Here is a 14724-nt window from a genome sequence, read left to right as displayed (position 1 = left end):
TTTCAGATTGATTCATTGCCCAGATTTAAAAATTAGGAGACTGACACAAAAGTCCTAATGAGAAAAGGGACTCTTCTTTAACCAATATGTCAGTTAACGTAGATTGGGGTTAGTCCCCCAAATCTGTATTCTGGTTACATCTAGATTCCTGGCTTCACCTATGAATCCAGATCTGGCCACCCAGGCCTTTGGGTGGGGTGAGGCACGTAGACTCCAGGCTCCACTGCACGATTAGTTTGAGGCCCAGCCCCTGAAGCATCTGGTTTCCCTAGACGTCCCCCGCCCTTCCCCTCCAGCATCATTTCCCCGCCTCTGCTTACCCAGCTTCCCATGGCTGCTCCCCGCATGAAATCCAAACTCCCGCCCACATTCCACCAGCCTCATGGTCTGGCCCCTGCCAAGCTCCCCTCATCCTGGGATCACTGTGCCCACCATCCCGCCCTTCATTCTGCGTTTCCCGGGAGTCTGGTCCATTCCCACCTCGGGGCCTTTACACACACCCCACCTGGCCTCACAGTTGCTCTCCCTCCTCGTTCCATTTCAGCTCACACGTGGCTTCCTCAAAGAGGCCTTCAGCGTCTGCCTATTTCTGTCTGTTCCTCCCCCTGGTTTCTTTCCTTACCAGCCTCATCATGTCACAGCTAGCGACCTGGGCTGGAATCCTGACTGCCGTGTCCCTAAGGTATGACCTCGGGCAGGTCCCCTAACTTGACTGGGCAGGGTCCTCATCTGTTGCAGGGTCATAACACCCCGGCCTCGCCAGGCTGCTGTGAGGGCCCAGCTCAGAGTAAGCGTGTGACCTCACAGCAGCCACTGTCGCTGTCCCCCCATCATCGTGCCCCCCACTGCCGGCCGATGCTGAGGTTTGCTTTGTAACGTCCTTAGAACAACCCATGCTCACAGGCCAAACCAGGACCTGGTTCCAAACCGGCCACTGTCTTGCATCACGCTCTTTCCCCCTTCCCGCTCACCCTCTTTTCAACGGGGGGCACAGCTTCACCTGGAGCCCTGCTCGCGGGAAAGCTGCTCTTCAAGGGAACAGGGCACACACAGCCCGGCTGACAGGGGCTCCGGCCGTCCCGGCGTCGGGGACGTTACAGCTCGCTCAGAGCAGCCGCCGCCCGGTAAACCCCTCTCCCCGATGAGAGCAGGACTCCTGTCCCACCCCCAACACTCACACTCTTCCTCATAAATCTGCTTTTTATAAAACTCAGTGTGGAGCCAGGGTCCTCGCTTTGGGCAGCTCGACCCCACAGCCCCACAGCTGGGAGGTCTTCTACAGTGCCGTGGACGTCTGGCCAACGCGCCCGGAGCAGGCGCCCAGGGACCTCGGAGCTCGGCCTTTCCGTCCTTCTGGGGACCCGGCAGGGATGGGGATTATCGGGCTGTCTTGTCTTTGAGGAAACCGCCTAAACAAACACTAAGAATTCTAAGGAGTCCAGTAGGGTAGTTCTGCTTAATTACCCTGGGATTTGTACTTCTTAAATGTTTTTTGCTTTTCTATCTCAGGAACTGTTTTCAAATAAAGACCATGCCCAGGGCCCCCAAGTCTCACCTCACAGCCTCTGTTAGCTTTAGCGCACGCCAGCACTTTACTCCCAGGATCTGGTCCTAGCCTCCAAACACCCTGCCGGGTCAACACCACAGCCCCGTTTTGCAGATGAGGAAGTTGAGGTTCGGAGCTGCAGCGCCGCCTGAGGAAGGGCTCCCAGCTAGGGAGTGGCGGAGCTGGATTCACACCCTGTCGGACCCGGAGCCCAGCGCCCGCCCTTTTTATTCCCTGCCTCTCAGTGTGAACCGTGCCACAGACCAGAGATGAGGCCCTACAGGGCCCCTCCAGCACCTCCTCCTTGTCTAGGGTCAGCGAACGGCAAGGGGCTGAGGCTGGAACCGTGGGGCTGCCTGGTCCTCCTTCCGCAGCTACTCTCTTGAAGGTACAGCACAGCAGGCCGCAGGAGGGCACAGCCGCTCTGCTGCAGCACACAGCCCGCCTGGAGATTCTGGGCCTTGCCATTATCTTAGCCAGGATGCGCCTCCACGCCTTCCAGAATGCTGCTTCCTCTGCCTGGAAGCCATGTGGGTCCTGGCTTCTGGCCAGCTGTCCCATTTCACAGCCCTGCTGCTTTGGGCCCAAACTGACCACCACTGCCCTGACACCAAGGGCCTTCATTTGCTGGGCTCAGCTGGAGGCCAGGCTCTGTCCCAGCCTGGGGCTGTCCCCAGGCTCCCCAGGCACTCCAGTTGGCTGGAGTCTTCCTCCTCTGACCCTCTGCACTGCCCCGAGCTGGCCTGCCATCCCACCCGGCCTACAGAGAGCAGCCGGCTCCTGACCCCAAAGGCCCTCTGCTGGCTGGTGACCCAGTGAACACGCAAGAGACTGAGAAACGAGCCCTCGGCCCGGTCAGACCTCGAGCCCCCCTCAGGGAAAGGGGACCGTCGGGAATGGGGCCCCACTCTTCCTAGCCACATCCAGCCCCCAGCCCAGAACGGAAAATAGCTTCTCCGGACACATCTGCCCATCTGCAGCCCCATCTCGTCCCCACATAAGAACACCAGAAACACCGACAGCCCTGCTGTAGGGGCAGAGGGCGGGAGCTGGGAGGTGTCCCTGCAGAACCGACACCAGAAGCACACAACAGCCATGCAGGCCAGCACCAGAGTTCCCTGCCTTGACCCTGAGGCCCCCAGGATCAAGATGCGGAGAGGGGGTTTCCAGAGGCCACCTGTTTCCACAGGGGAGGGGGCGTGACTGGGCAGCGCGAGCCAGTACTCACCATTGGAGCGGTGGATACAGGTGTGCTGGTTGTCGCTGAGGAAAAAGCCGCTGTGGCACTGACACTCGTAGCTGCCCATGGCATTGACACAGATCTGCTGGCAGCCGCCGTTGTTGTCCTGACACTCGTCCACATCTGTGAGAAAAGGAAGAGAAGGGGACAAGAGAGATCACACCTGGAGCTACAAGTGAGGCGTGGTCACCTGGAAGGACACGGATGCCATCAGTTCTCCTGGCTGCAGAGCGATACCACAGAGGTACCGCTCGGTGGTACCCCACGGTGGTACCCTCCAACAGTACTTCATGGAGTTACTCCACAGAGGTAGACACTTACAAAGGCTGCAGTGCTAGCTGGCCCTGGCTTTCCTGGGTGGCCAGCGCTACTCTAAGCGTCTTACCTGCATTAACACCTTTAATTTTCACAGAAACCCTATACATCAGATCTAGGTCTGGGTCTATTTTACAGATGAGTAAACTGAGGTACAGAGAGGCCAAGTTACTTATCCAAGGTCCCACGGAGGCAGGAATCGAGCCTGGTGGTCCGCCTCCCAGACCTGGGCTCTCACTGATGTCACCTAACCCTCCCTCTCCAGGAAGACCTGCAACTAACACCATCTACCCCCGGCTCGAAGAGCCTCACGAACCCAATCCCACCGTCCCCTTTCTTCAGTCACACCTCAGATTTGCAACCGGCAGGACAGACCTTGCAGCAAGGGAGAGGCTGGAGGCCAGGGCAGCCTGCTTTCTGCCTCGAAAACTGATTTCAAAAGCCCCGAGAAGGGGAGGTTTTTAAAAGGCCCTGACCTCTGGCTGCCGAGGGTGCTGCGGAGAGCTGCTGGGCGGTCCTTCCCACTCTCCGGGAGAGACAGCCCTCGGGGCCGACACTCATTTTTGACCAGAGGCTGCTAGCACAGAGGGTGCTATTGGCTGAAAGGAGTCTTTAGGAAGTTCTGGTCTTGAACAGAACAGCATGTTTCAATTACCCAAGTCATAACCCCCTACACTGTCAGCTTGTTTAATGAAAGAACGGCTTCTTAAACCTTAATGTGCCGTGTCTGTATTGTCATTTTAATAGGCAAATATATGAAGCCACAAAGGCAACGTGAGCTACTGGCTGCTTTGAGCCAATCCCACGACCCCCAACACACGGGCGTGCACACACACACACTCACTAGCTTTGGCACTGAGCTTTTTAAACAGTTCTTTTTTTTTTTTTTTTGGCGGTACGCGGGCCTCTCGCCGCTGTGGCCTCTCCCGCCGCGGAGCACAGGCTCCGGACGCGCAGGCTCAGCGGCCGTGGCTCACGGGCCCAGCCGCTCCGCGGCATGTGGGATCCTCCCGGACCGGGGCACGAACCCGCGGCCCCCGCCTCGGCAGGCGGACTCCCAACCACCGCGCCACCAGGGCAGCCCCTAAACAGCTCTTTTTAACGCGACCATCTTCTAGTACTGGCACCAAAAGGGTGTGAAAAGGCACAGACTCAGGCAGACTGACCTGCACTGAACCCGGGGAGGACTCAGTGCTGGCGCTATGTCAGCTGGGTCCTACTTCGGCTCAGGGACAACAGGCCACTTCCCCACCCATGAGAGCACACTGCTGCCTTTGAGGCTGACGGCGAGGCAGGTCATTATTCTCCTGCAAGCTCAAATGTCAGCCCTGTGGCAGCCAGGACGGAGGGAGAGCTCTGAACTATAAAAGCCACCAACAATTAGAGCTAAAACGGTAAAGGTGGCTCTTGCTGAGAGGACACTGACGGGGGTTCCGGGGGAAGCTGGGAAGGATAGAGAGGGATTTTTCGGAAGACCTTTCTACACTCAACGAGTCTTACTGATGGTTCCCTAAAGGCCCAGTGCCAGGGCCACCTTTGCTGGGGGCATCTCCCCTCCACACCCCAGCAGCGTCTGCCTCTGGGGGTCTGCCCCCGCCTGCACCAGACCATGAACAGCTCTGAGCCAGGCACTGTGTCCTGTTCATCCTATTAATAACATAAAGCTAACCTTCCTGGAGTGCTCGTCGTGTGTCAGGCACAGGGCCTCACTCCACCCACACGCCCAATCCTTGCGGCAACACTGAGTGATAGGCCGTGTTACTGACTCCACTTTACAGATGAAGACACTGAGGCACTGAGAGTTGAAGTCACCTGGGCAAAGCCACAGAGCTGCTTGGAGCAGAGGCAGGACTCGAACCTGCTGTCCAGCTCCTGAGCACGCGCCTCTGGAGCCCCTGCTAAGCTGGCCACGCCAGCAAGTGCGTTCAGACTAAGGTGATGAAGAACCGGCTGCTCTTGAAACGAACTCAAGCTGGGTGTCACCTTGAAAGTATCTGCAAACACGAAGCTGGGGCCAGCCTGCATGAGTAACTAAGGAGAGTCCCAGCATACCGGCTCAGCCCCGTTTCTGTCCCAGTAACACCCGCCAGGGGCTCCGAGGCCCACGTGCCGGCACACACGCAAGGATAAGACTTGAACACGGGGAGCCGCTCCTGGGACGCGTGCGGACTGAGTCACGCTCTTTGAGGTTCTTCCCATGGCTCTCAGATTCTTTGCTCTGTACCTCGGCTTCCCCAGCCCTCGCAAAGGTTCAACTGGTAAAACAAGCCACAGATACAGGCCCTCAAACACTGAATTCATAGTGTGGAAACACTACTTCCACCCCTTCATCAGTGAACTCCCTGGTTCCCCCCATCTGGCCTGGCCCACCCCGTCACCTCACTGGAAGCTAGGAACCAAAGGGCACTGACGTCACACACCTACAAAGCCTCAGTGAGCTGGCAGGGTGGCTGGGCCTTGCCACTGTTTACACTAGCGGGGAACAATGACTCCAACGCTGACGAATAATTTGAAACAAATGCGAAGCCATGTAAACACTCTCCCCCCCCGCCCCCACCCCGCACCCTCGCTCCCAAATGATAAAGCCCTAAGATTAAGCAGGAGGGAAGAGGGGGTTGCCCGCTCTGCACCCTTTTTCCACTGTGGCCCAAACACAGGCCTCCCCCAAGCTGGGCAGGAAATCAGTCTCAGAATTCCTTTGGGTAGCCTGCAGTCATCACCACCTTCTCTAGAGACTGGCTGAGGACTGGCCTCATACCCCTCACACCCCTGTGTCCCCAGCCCTCCAAATGGGACCCACGGTGAGGTCTGAATGGTACCAACGGAAGCAGTTGGGTCCTTGAGATGCCTGCCCGCCGGCCTAGGACAGACTGGGTTCCCCTGGAGGCCCGGAGCAGGCCCGGCAGGCACTGTGGGAAACAATTAGCTCCTTGGCCCTCCTGACTGGGGCAAGCCCGGCGCACACTCCTCCTTGGTCCCCACGGACTTGGCACATTCTGGTATACGAGGTGCCCCGTGGCAAGGAGACAGCCTACATCTGGGAGTCGGCAACCTGAGTTCCGCCCCCGGCCTCTTGGCCCGTGGAGGGTGCCCAGGTCTCGTCCACAGGAAGGACCCAGACTGTGTCCTCCAGGAAGCCCTCCTGGAGTGCTTGAGATACACGCGGTCCTCTTCCTTCTCTCCTGGGAAACTGACCGCTCCATGCTCTGCTGGGCCCCTATGTGGGAGCCCCCCACCTCCTACATGAGTATCCACGTTGACTGGTGGGGCTGGCAGCCTCGTCATCATAAATATAGCCCTCAATGCTGGCCAGGGCCCGGCTGGGGAGCTCAGGCACCGTCTTAATACATCTGCACAACAGATCCACACAGGGGGCATTATTCTTATCAAGCCGATTCTCACATGAGAAGCTGAGAGGGGAAGAGACCTGCCCAGTGCTCTAGGACCGCTGGAGGGGGATAGGAAGCCCAGCGAGACTGGATCCAGAGACCTTACTCTACTCTTCCATGACGTGGCTTCTCTGAGTGAGGACGCTTCGAGCCCAACCGTAGAGGCGAGTGTAAGCTCCCTGGGCATCTGTTCCTACAATCGTCCCCCGGCCCACGTGCTCACGTCTCTAAAACCCAGGGCAAGAGCTCCCTCCTCTCCAAAGTCTTCCTGGTGCCGGGCAGAATTTGCTGACCCCTGGCTCCCAGACCAAGCAGACCTTTGTTCACAACCTTCTTCCTCTGCCCCGGACCTCGGGCTTGGCCATGCTGTCTCTGCTCTGGGCTGTTGTCAGCCCAGAGTCTCCTGCACATCCCTGCACCCAGCAGAGGGTCGGGCTGAGTGGGTGCTCAGGAGTGAGCGGGATAGACTGAAGGGCACACGTGTGCTGCACACACCAGTGACAGGGAGCTCTACCATACAAGGCCAGTCCCCTGGAGCAGGGCGCCGTTGCGGTTCCTTCTGGGCAGGCCGAGGGGCTCATTCACGGCTCTCCATAGCCTGCCCCCCTCTCCGCCCGCCCCACCGACACCCGCTGTTCTCTGAAAACCCCCCCGTCAATCACACATGCCTTCACGCGCACATGTGCACCTCCCCCTGGGACGCCCTCTCCCTCCTGGTCCAGACAGAAGTTCTTCTCGCCTTTGAAATCCACTGGAAGCACTTTTGCTCATTCCCTCCGCAGACACTGAGTACCTGCTATGTGCTCCGCTCCCCGAAGTGAATACCACTGGTTAAGCCCCTGCTCGGCGAGCCGCCGGCGGCGTGTGGGACCCAAGCGTGGAGGCGGAGGCTTTGTGGAGGAAGTGACGGGAGCCGAGGCTGGAGAACAAGAAGTGAGAGATGCGGAAGCAAAGTCTCGTGGAAGGTGCAGAGCGGGGCACAGGTGGGGAAGGGCCGCAGCTACTTGGGCAGCAGAGGAGCTCTGGAAGCTTTGTGGCCTGCACATCCCTCCTCAAGAAGATTCCCCCAGGGCTCTCGCAAAGCCAGCCCTGTCTGGGTCCTCCTGGCCCCCTCCCACCAGTCCTGCCGGCAGAGGGGACAGTCCCTGGGGAAGACAGAGTGTCACCAACCACCAGGGCCTCGGGTGGAGGCTGTGCCTGGTTCTGATCCACGCTCCACGCTCCCTGAGCGAGCTCTGGGTGGGACGGGACGGGGGAGCGCTCCACCTCTGAACCCTGCTGGCAGCTCGTGGTCCTTCGTCGTTATTTATGACCACAGCTGAACGTTCCCAAAAGGCAGCGAGCTCCTCGGCACAGGGACTTGGCTACAAAGCAGAGAGGAGGCCCCGGGGGTTCTGGGGCAGACTCTGGGAGGCTCCTCTCGGGAAACCCTTTTAACGGGCAGCAGAAGAGATGGACAGAGTGTGGAGAAAGGACCCCGAAGGCTCCAGCGCTGTGAGGGTCTGGCACAGAGCTCATCGTGGGCTGCCTGGTCCAGCCAGGTCACCCTCTGGGAAGGCCCCGGCCTGCAGCCCCCCGGGAGAACGCTCCCCCTCCCACGTCTCCCACAGCCCTGTCTTCAGCTGCGTCCGGGACTGCTGGAGCCCCCGCCCTTCTGGGTCGGGGTGCTGGTGGCAGGCCAGGGTGCTGGCAGGGGGAGGAAGCTGAACGGCAGCCAGTCGCTGCCTTGGGGGCCCCAGCTGGTGGCGCCGGGGACACCCTCTGCAACAGATCGTCCCACGTGGTCTGGGGTGAAGACATATGGCCTGGGCTCCTGGGAGGCTGCTCCCCAGCCCGAGGCCCCACGCCGGGTGCACAGTGAGGACACGGAAGGTGGGAGGGAGGGAGGGAGGGGGACAAGGGCGCCCAGGAGGGCCAAAGAGGGGCCTCGCTCTGGCTCTGCCTGCCCCCCTCCCAGCCACCCTGGCCCGAGAAGCCCCCTCCCTCCGGGGGCTTGCCTCACACCCAAGCAGTCACCAAGCCTGGTGACTCTCCCTCTCCGCCCTGCCCGTCTGTCCTGCCTCTACTCCCAGGGCACAGCCTTGCCTTGGGCCTCAGCCTCTCCCTACAGGCGTCCACACGCTCCTGGATCGCCCGGCCTCTCGTCTCTCCCTCGCAATCCCAGGGCCCACTGTGACGACTCTAGTCGGAACAAGACACAGCACCCCGGCACCAAAGATCAAGTCCAAACAAGGGGTCTGGGGTCGGGTGCCCCCGCCTCACTCTGCCCTGCACGAGCATAGGTCCGGGCACCGGGGTCGGGAGAGACGGACCTCAGCTGTGGTTTCTGCCCACTTCTGTTCAGTGCCCACCACTCACAGGGAGAAGGCCGCCTCCACTCCTGCCAGCTGCTGAAGGGTCCTATCTGGGATGGGCCCGTGTGTGGGCCGGATGCGGCTGTTTTCCAGCAAGAAGGCATCCCAGAGCCGGCACCGACGGGCCGCGGGGTCGGCCTGCTTCCGAAAGGCCTCTGCAGGCAGGCCTGTGGTTTGCCCAGGAGGTCTGCTTCTTGGCCCAAGGTGCCGGTGTTTGTTTTTATTAATAGCTGACTGTCTGTCCTATTTTGGACCCAGAATCCAGGTTTGCAGCTATTTATAATAACTAAAAATTACGTCTGGATACAGCTTTGGTTGCTTTGTGCTTCCCACGAACGCCTCACAATTTGAAACAGAGACTCTGTGTTCTGCCTGAACCCCACCCATGTTCTCCTGGTGTGCCCGGCCCCAGCACCCCAGCTCCCAGCACGGGTCCGGGAACAGAGGCAGAGGCACTGGCCCATCTCAGAAACCGAACTCAACCTCCAACCCCGAGAACGCCCTCCTGGTCCCCGGGGGCTGAGGCCCCAGCCCTCCCCCTTCTGAGGCTCCTTTCAGAAGCGAGGCTTAGGCGGAAAGTCCCCTTGGCCATCGGGCGGCTCTTGCAAAGTTGCATTTGATGGGTTAAGTGTAAATAAATGAGAACCAGATGGATTAGATTTCGGGTGAAATACACATGGGTCTTAGAGCTTTGGGGCCTGGGTTCTCCCAGATCCAGGACGCTCCCCGAGCTGTCACGGCAGGCAGGAGGTGTGACTTGAGTCTCCTGGGACCCGCCTACCTCCTGGTCCGGGCATCCGCTGGGGCCTTCTCTGGGGCTCCTGGCCCCCCCAGCAGGTCGGCTGTGTGTGGGAGACACAGGGTCTCCCGCCGTAGCCCTGCTCTGACGCCGAGCCCCTTGGGCTGGGCCTGAGTCCCAGCTCAGCGCTGGGAGATGAGGCACATGACTGGTGGGGTCAGCTTTCCAGACCAGCCAGCCCATTGCTCACACCCAGACCCAAGGAGCCAGCCCAGGGCGGGCCAGAGCTCTGTTGAGGCTGCTGTGCTGGCCTTCGGGGTCTGGTCACTGCACCCCTCACCTGGGCCTCACCTTCAATCCCAGCTGCTGCCTGTGGTCTCCCAGTGACGGCTGAGCAGCAACGAACATCGAAGGACCAGGAGTTTGCTGCCTAACTCCAGCTGACGGCCGCTCCACCTTATAATAACCTACGTGGTGTCCCCGTGTGACCACTACCTGCGGGTCCTGGCTCTTGGCCCCCAGGTCACACCAGCTGGGGTACAAGATTCAGTAAGGAACTTGCTGTGTGGCCTTCGGCACGGTGCTTAACCATTCTGGGCCCTGGTTTCCTTCCCTATAAAACAGGGATAACAGTAACTGGAGTTGTTTTGGGAATTAAGAAAATAACGGAGGTAAAGCGCTTAGCACAGTGTCTGGTGCACGCAGGCCACCGACACATGTTAACAACTGTTGAACAAAGCCAGCACGAGTGCTCCAGGGGTCACAGGCGGGAACACCCTCTGGGGGATGGCAAAGTCCCCCGCAAGTTGGAAAACCGGCAACAAAGCGCATCCGAAGGGAGCGCTCAGTCTTTTTTTTTTTGAATTGAATTGAATTGATTTATTTATACGGCAGGTCAGTCTTGCCTCGGCCTTCCGGCCTCCCAGCAGAGCAGCCTCAGCTCCTGGAGTTCCTCCCTCCTGACGTAGGTTCTGGCCTGCTCACCCCATGAGTCGCCCTTCTTGGGGGAACACGCCTACCAGCTGCTTAACAGTGGAGAGATGCCTATTCACATCTTCTGCCCACTTTTAAACCGGGTTGTTTGCCTTTTCACTGTTGAGTTGTAAGAGTTCTATATAAGATATATAATTCTCGATACTAGACCCTTGTGGGATCCACTTTTTCCGATTTCATGGACAATCCCTCCTTTAAAGGAGCCTTGGGTGGCCCCAGGCCCCAGGAGGTCAGTGCACCTATGGGGGCCACATCCACAAGGCCTGGGCTCCTCTTGGGCTCCGTTCCTGGAAGATGTCACCCTGTCCCATGGCTTTTCCAGCCACTTAACGTGCCGACACTGCCCAAACCTCTAGGCCTGCCTGCTCCACCATCCTCCAGACTCAGAGATCAGCGCCTGTACTTGGTTGTTCAACAGGCAGGACAAACCGAACACGGCCCACGGCGAACTCCTAACTCCACTTCCCACAACAGAAAACGGAGCAGAACAAAGCACAGCCCGGTCCCACCCTCAGCCTTCTGCATCTCAGCAAATGGCAGCGCAGCCCACAGCTGCTTCAGCCAGAACACCTGCTAGTCACCGGGTACGTCCACGCACGGTGTCTGCTTTGTGACTGTTTCTGTCTCCCCGGAGAATACAGAGTCTTTGCGAACAGGGACATCTTGAGTGTGGCTGTACCTCAGGGTTTTAAACAGCGCACGGGGCACATGATCCGTGTTTGCGGACCGAGTGACTGACCGAGAACTGGCTGGGAGAGGCAGCTCTGGCCCCGAGGCCCTGGCTGCAGGCCTGTCCCATCAGGGATGGGCTGTGTGGCCCTGGAGGGGCTGCCCAGCGAGGCAGCTCTAGATGAGTGATGGGACTGAGTGCCGGCTGGTGGGTCCTCGGGGCGTAGAGTGAGAGCTGGTGGGAGAAGAGCTGTGCTCGTGGGCCTGCCTCAGCCTCGCCCAGCAGTGAGCCCCATCGTGGCGGTGGGCACAGCCCCGCCTGTGGGCAGCTCGTGGCGGGATCAGGGTGGAGCGGGAACAGATGCCCTCAAACACTGCCAGCCCGCGAGCTTTGGGGCTCAGTGAACGAACGGAGCCACGTGGGGCTCCTGGTCAGTCAGCACAGCCCAGAGTGTCTTCCTGCTTTGTGGGTGCTTTCACCGGTATGAGGACCAAAGTCTTCAGCTGCAGAAAAGCCATTCTGACCGGGTAGCGCTTCAGGGGCGGGTGGAGCGGGCGGGGGTTTGAAGGCAGTGGAATGCCCTGCTGAATGCCACTTCATTGCCCTTTGTCTATGGCAAGAGCAGCTCCTCCTTTAATCTCTCTAGCATGGGCAGGAGAGGAGGCTGCAGCAGACGGAAGGGAACCCCCGTTCCTGGAGCCCCTGCTCTGTGCAGGCACTCCCATTACAGTGTCCCATTCGGCCTCAGCCCGGGGCGGCGGCAGCGTTATAACCAGGAGCGCCAAGCAGTGAGCGGCCTGCCCTCGGTCACCAGCGTGTGGGTGACGGAGCCAGCACGGGAACTGGACGCTTTTGTCCGCCCGCCCTCGGGCCTCTGACAGCACAGCTGTAAACACGATCCTGGTTGGACATCTATGGGAGGCGCTGGAGTTTTTAAAAATTTCTTTTGATGGGGATAAGAATGCAGGACTGGAAAGAGGGAAGGGGACAAAAGCCAACCAACCAACCAACCAAACCCTGGAACCAAAGCAAGACGCTCTAAGAAAAGAAGGGGAAATGCTCTGCCAGGATTCTTAGAGAACGTCCTCAGAAACGAAACAGGCCCAGCTGGCTGTGATGACCTCCGCGGGCCTGTGGATGGGGCAGGCAGAGGGTACGTCTTTCCCATTGCCTTGGGAAAAACGCCACAGAATCAAGATGGGCCCAGGAGCTCCCCGCGCCGCCCCGATGGACACAGGTCCTCTGGCTGGTCCATCACGCCTGACTCTGGCCAGGTCAAATGCCTTGCTTCCAGGACAAATTTCTCACCACTGGTTCTGCCTGGAATTCTGAATACCTTCAAGCATCACATCTTCCCAATGAAACTCAGCATTTCCTTCCACCTTCCAAAGCTGCTGAGGATAAAATCCGGGCCTTTCCACTTATCGGGCTACTGTGGGTGCTTCCTGGAGGCCCGTTCCCGTCCTCCTTCCCGCCAGTGGCCTCCACTGGTGGCTCTGGGAGCTCTCTGTGAGTGGCAGGGCTCCCGCCCCAGCTGCCATGGCTCCTTCACCTGGCCGTCTGCGAGGCGGCCTGCTCCTTCCCACGCTCAGCAGTCCCTCATTGTCAGGCACTGGGTGGGTCAGGCAGCCACAGCAAGACTGCGAAATGGTTTTATGCCAATAGAGTTGACACGTTCAAGAAAGTAGCAGGCAGAGGGGCTGGAAGAGGGCAGAGGTGGAGGCTGACGTGGGCACCAGGGAGCTTCGTGGAAAAGGCAGCACCGGGCTGGCTGAAGCCCCGGAAGGACCGTGTGCCTCCCCATGGCTGGCCCCACCCTACCCCGCCCCTTTCCAGCCCAGATTGTGACATGACCTTTGCATAGCATTCCTGCCCTCGAGAACTTAGCATGGGTCCCTATCACTTGTCCAATAAGACTTTTATTATTCCAAAATTTGAGTTCACAAGGAATTTTGAAAAACAGCAGAAAACAAAAGATCAACAGATTTACACTCTAGCTACAACCCCAGTCATGAACATATTGTATTTCGGCCTTTTTTCACGTCCTGAGTTTCTGCTAGTGCTAACAGATCACTCTGTACGTGACCGTCCCACCCTTCTTCCCTGAAAGCTGAGTTAGTGCCCTTGTCACGCTGGGGCTCAGTCCTGGCCGCCCTTCTCACCTGCCGCTGTCCAGGCCGTAAGGGACCCCCCCCCCCCACCTCGGTGCGCTGTCTCTCTTCCACCCCATTAGTAAACTCCCCTGTGAGGGACATGTCTGGGTAGCCGTAGCCCTTTTAATTTTCGGGATTTTTCCTCCAGATGGATTCCCAGAAGTGGTATTCCGGGGCAAAGGCCACAAGCTTTTTTACTTCTCATCCCTCCCCGTCAGACCCCTGTGACTCTGCACACGGTTTGCTGACTTCCCCGCCCTAGAGTGTATCTGCACGAGCAGTCGTCTCATCTGAAGTCATCTTTCTAATGCCCACGTCTTCCCCGAGAGAACTGGGATTAGCCACGTGTGCCTGTCCATTCATTCACTCACTCAACCAGGCAGGGGATAGGCAGTGGGCATGAGGCCAAGGCCTGCCCTCAGGGAGCCGCCCGACCAGGGGGAGAGAAGTGGTAAGACCAGGTAAGACCAGGGATCGGGAACCAAGCTGAGAGGCAGGGGAGCCTCTCCCTAAACTGCACGAGGACCAGCGCAGGGAGAGGTGTGTCTGGGCGTGGGATGCCTGCCGTGTGTGTGTGTGTGTGTGTGTGTGTGTGTGTGTGTGTGTGTGTGCGTGCGCGCGCCTGCACGGGTTTGGTGAAGCTGGAGTAGCACGTAGGGCCCTGGTGGCTGTCGAAGGAGGGGCTAGGAACCAGGCTTGCATCTGACGTGCCTAGGATGCAGCCAGAGGTGATTCCCTGCCGCTCCTACATCTGCAGGTTTCAACCTCCAGATCTCAGGCTCAGAGAGCAATCGGCACGCGTGGCTCTGCTGACAGGCCACCACCTCCCACACCACTGTCCACGCCTGAGCCCACTCTCCCACCCGACCGAGGCTTTTCACCTCTAGGCTTTGCGTCGGCTGTTCCCTGCTGCCCTCACCCCACCTCCGCCCCCACCTTGGCGGGGTGAGATGGCCCCCCTCCCTCCCCCCCTCCCCCCAGTACTCGGTGCAGTGTTCATTACGACAAGGATGCCACACTGGGAGTACTTCTGCACAGAGCCTAGAACTCCCTAAGAGTGCCAGGCACAGCTAAATCATCTCTGGACCCCCTGACCTGGCAGATACGGGCACTCGGGGGGTCGGCTGCTGACCCAGAGGTTACAAATCCTTTCTCCCATCCAGACGGCCACAGCACCAGCAGCTCTCACTCAGCGCCTACAGGCCGCCAGGCCCTCCACATCCCGGACTCTGACTCCAGTCCCACACCCCAGCCACGTGATTACACACCAAGAGGGAAAAAAGTCTTCTGGGGCGGGGGGAAGCGGCGTACAAACACCAGTGCAC

General features: G+C 59.1%; 1 protein-coding gene across 2 annotated transcripts in view; it reads right to left on the bottom strand.

The window, feature by feature from the left end:
* Positions 1-14724, bottom strand: part of SCUBE1 (signal peptide, CUB domain and EGF like domain containing 1) — a 126108-nt gene that overhangs the window by 76215 nt on the left and 35169 nt on the right. For both annotated transcript variants that reach the window (XM_060164693.1, XM_060164694.1), the window contains exon 4: positions 2775-2909. In XM_060164693.1, coding sequence (XP_060020676.1) covers positions 2775-2909 — 135 coding nt within the window. The remainder of the gene's footprint in view (positions 1-2774; positions 2910-14724) is intronic.

This window comes from Lagenorhynchus albirostris, chromosome 11, assembly GCF_949774975.1.
Source record: "Lagenorhynchus albirostris chromosome 11, mLagAlb1.1, whole genome shotgun sequence".
Classification (NCBI taxonomy): Eukaryota; Metazoa; Chordata; class Mammalia; order Artiodactyla; family Delphinidae; genus Lagenorhynchus; species Lagenorhynchus albirostris.
The sequence above is the reverse complement of the archived record's forward strand: the minus strand, read 5'-3'. Positions and strand labels throughout refer to the sequence as shown.